The 3,683-nt window shown below is 52.9% G+C and overlaps 1 protein-coding gene across 1 annotated transcript in view; it reads right to left on the bottom strand.

Annotated features, from left to right (window-relative positions):
• Nucleotides 1–3,375: 3,375 nt before the first annotated feature.
• Nucleotides 3,376–3,683, bottom strand: part of LOC112949093 (galactoside 3(4)-L-fucosyltransferase-like) — a 1,293-nt gene continuing 985 nt past the window's right edge. The window contains exon 2 of the mRNA XM_026041471.1: nucleotides 3,376–3,681. Coding sequence (XP_025897256.1) covers nucleotides 3,459–3,681 — 223 coding nt within the window. The 3' untranslated portion in view covers nucleotides 3,376–3,458. The remainder of the gene's footprint in view (nucleotides 3,682–3,683) is intronic.

The following is a 3,683-nucleotide window of genomic DNA, read 5'->3' as shown; positions in this document are numbered from 1 at the left end:
AGAAAGAAAGAGAGAAAGAGAGAGAAAGTCTGTTTATATTTCCTCTCATGCCACCCAGATTCCTGATGGCCGTGGAGGGCTCGTGGCCGAGTCAAGCACCGGCACGGAGCTCCGCTCTGTAAATATTTTAGGAAGCATCTTTTGAGGCTCATAAATCTTAGCGTGCGCTTGGTGTGGGGGGGAGGCGAGTGCTCCGTGCGGCTGCGAGCCCGCTGCCAGCCTGCTCGGAAAAGAAAAAAGGGATAAACTGAAATTTTCACGACCAAATTGGACAAGGCCACTTGGAAAATCTGACTCGTGCAAGAGCCTTCAAAAAAATAAAATAAAGAGAGGAGGAAAACAAGGTTGGGGTAGCAGCTGGGGATGCTGAACCTGGGATGGGTGGTGGGACTGGCTTCCTGGGATGTCCCTAAAGCTGGATGGTCCCGGTTGTCCCTTGGACCGCAGGGGAAAGAAACCCATCGTGGTGCTGGGAGGAGCCTGGGTCCCTTTCTCTCCTCGAACTTTCTTGTTTCCAGAGCAAAACTTGGATTGCTTTGGTTCCTTGCACTGCCCTCCCTGGGCACATTCCCATCACGAGTTCACATTCATCTCACACTTCCCCAAATCCTCTGTAGCTTTGCWCAACAGCTTTACTCCAAATCCTACTTATTTCTGTCCCACTATCTCTGGCCTGGATGGTGCCACCCTAATTTGAAGCTTGGGAAGAACATCGGCTGCATTGCTCCGCTTCCCATCTATGGACGCCAAGCTCTGCTGAGTGTCTCCACTGAGTCCACACCGGAGCCGTGCAGAGCCTGAAAAGATGCTGCACTTCCCAGCAGCAGGACCCTTAAAAGTCAGTTTACAACCCATTTGGCATCCCAAAAATCCCTTGGGAAGAGCCTGCTGGACTGTTTCTTTCTATTCTCAACCTAATTTCAACCTGCTCTGCTGTTCTGTCTTCTCCCATAAGCAGCTGCTTGGAAAACAGGCCAGAAAGAGAGAYCTGTTTTTACAGAACGAAAGGCTAAATTGCAAGCCGTGCTTCGGAGAAGGGCAACCGCCTGGCCAAGGTGCTTTAGGATCATCTGCTCGGCTTCAGAAAGCAGGTGATGGAGCAGAGGGCTAAGGAAGAGCTCTCGTGCAAGCCTGGGAAAGCTGCTGTCCTCCTCCAGGGAGCACCCAACACGCTTCACGCTTCTGATATTTGAGATGGTCGGGGTTAGAATAAAAAGAAACTTGGGGTTCAGCGGCAAGAGGGTGTCAGCATCGCCCCTGCCCTGCTTGGGGACTGCACTCCCACCGCTCGGGCTCTGAGTCCCAACACAGATGGCACCTGCCAGGTCTGCCAGGTCCCCATATACTCTGCAACCTCCAGCATGCGAAGAAAAGGCTGCCCCTCCAACCCGCCTTGCAAATCCCAAGCAATGTCAAACCAAGTTAAAATCCAACTAATAGGCTGCATTGCCTCAAAGAAAGAATAGCTGGTGGTGAAAATATGGCAAAGAAACAGCTAAGATCCAGCCAAGGGCATTTTAGGGAGGACTCTGCTGGAGAGTGGCCCACCTGTCTGCTAGGGAGGAGGAAAATAAGACCAAAAAAAATTGAGAATTAAAGTAGCTGAGCTATTCCCATTAATATTTCCTCTCGGGCAGCTTTCCCACCAGTTTGGAGATGTGGAGGGGTTTTTGTGGGTTTTCTGGCATAGCAGGAGGAGCACTACTGGCTCTAGGAAGGCTGGAAAAGAGGAAAGCGAGTTCATGCACTGCGGGCTGGAGCCAGCCCTTTGCAAGTGTTTGTAATAGATAGAATTGATAGATGGCCATCGGGGGTAGGAAAAAGACTTTTCTGGGCTAAATTTTGCCAGAAATTTTGTGTCAGATACGCATCCATGGGGGAAGATGGAGCTGGGAGGCCTGCCGCTCCCTTGGGTGCTCATGGACAGTTAGAGTCCCACTGTGGGGCCACTAGCTCCATTTTGCAGGAATGCTCCTCAATTCCGCTCTGGAGAAAACCCTCCCTCACCCTGGGGCTTTGCTGTGGCATTTCTGTACAGGGGGGAGCTTTTCAAGTTTGCAAAAACATGTCTTTCCACTTAAAAAAAATAAATAAATAAAGCACGGCTGCCTTTCGAACAGCCTCGTCCGCGTGCCTCGACCGTGCCGCTTTCCGTGCTTTGGGCTGACCTCAAATGCAAATTTCCAAATTCAATTTCTCCGTGTTTCCGCAGCGAACTCCTGGCATTCGTTTCAAACACAGCCCCCCACTCTTCTCCGCTGCGACGCAGACCTCCGGCGCTGCCAGTGCCTCCAGGGTCAGCGCAGGGCGGGCAGCCAGAGAGCCGTCTGCAGCCTCCCTGCCTCCCCCCTGCCTTGCACTGAGACTTKCTTGGCCATTTTTTTTGCAACTCAAGGGTTTCCTAAACCAGCAGAAAACTGAGGTTGGGGTGGGGAGATTTGAGGGAGAATTTGAGATCTTCCTCGCGTCAGGATTTTTTTTGCTCGAGTTTTTGCAATTTTTTTGCATTGGGGCTGTGCAAAGCTTTGGTGCAGAGCYGCATCACGGGACAAGTGTCCCCGCTGCCCTGTCTGTCTGGCAAGCTGGTCCATGTCTCTTTGTCACTGGCGGAGAAGCTGTGGGACATCAGCCCCTCGTGGCTGTGGATGGAGCTAATTAAGCCTTTCTAATTCCATTGCAGCACGGTGATTTGTCTCTCCAYTTACTATTTTGGGTGATGCCATTCCTTTGGGAATTGCAGCATGCCAGAGGCACACTTCCCTGCAGAGGCTGTGCTTGCTCTGGGGAATATCCCGCCTGCCCCGTGGCGGGTGCCACCGTTTTCGGCCAGTTTTCCTGGCTGTGGATGCTAGGGATGGGGACCTGTCCTCATCCATCCCTGCTAAGGATGGGGACCTGTCCTCATCCATCCCTGCTAGAGATGAGGACCTGGAGGTTTTCAGAGCTGCCTTGGTCTTTCCAGTCCAGCCAGCGGCCACTGTGCTGTAGCACCTGGGCATCCGGACACTTGGCCTGGGAAACAGTGGAAATGGGGCATGCGAGAGCAAAATAAGAAAGGAAAAAAAAATCAATCGATGAAGATGGGAAAGTGTCAGGCCACAGGCCAAAGGGAGGAGAAGGTAAAGGGCACCAAGGGCCCAGGGCACAGCTGCAGTCCTGGGGATGGGCATGGGGAGCACCATGAGAGCAGGTCTTGGTGGAGATGCGAAGCTCGTGTTCCTGAGCCTTTGCTTCCCAAGTGAGCACACAGCTTGGTCAAAGGAAAGAGATGCAAGGCAGGAACCGAACCATCTGTTTATTAGGCTATCTAATGCTCAAGGAAACCACCAAAAAATAACATTGCCAAAAGCAAATGGAAAGAAAATGAAACACAGCAAAGGCAGCATCTCACCGCAAACCAGAGCCCAGGACCAGCCCCGGCCTTGGCAGAGTTGGCGACACGAACCCAACGGGGCAGGCTACACGAACCATGTGGACAGGTCAGCCACCACCTGGTACCTGGCCTCCGACTGCAGGAAATGACAGGCCCGGCAGAGGTGGATGGCCCACCCGGACGTGACCACAGGCTTCAGCCRTTGCCGCCACTCAAAGTAGCGCTTGTATCTCTCCGAGTCCTCGCTCAGCTCCTGCAGGTACCGTGCCAGGTCCCGGGCACTGGCAAAGTCGTCAACGTGGATGAAGGC

The sequence above is a fragment of the Nothoprocta perdicaria genome, unplaced genomic scaffold (genome assembly GCF_003342845.1).
Source record: "Nothoprocta perdicaria isolate Ctin4 unplaced genomic scaffold, notPer1 scaffold_286, whole genome shotgun sequence".
Classification (NCBI taxonomy): Eukaryota; Metazoa; Chordata; class Aves; order Tinamiformes; family Tinamidae; genus Nothoprocta; species Nothoprocta perdicaria.
This window is presented reverse-complemented; position numbering and strand designations above follow the sequence as displayed.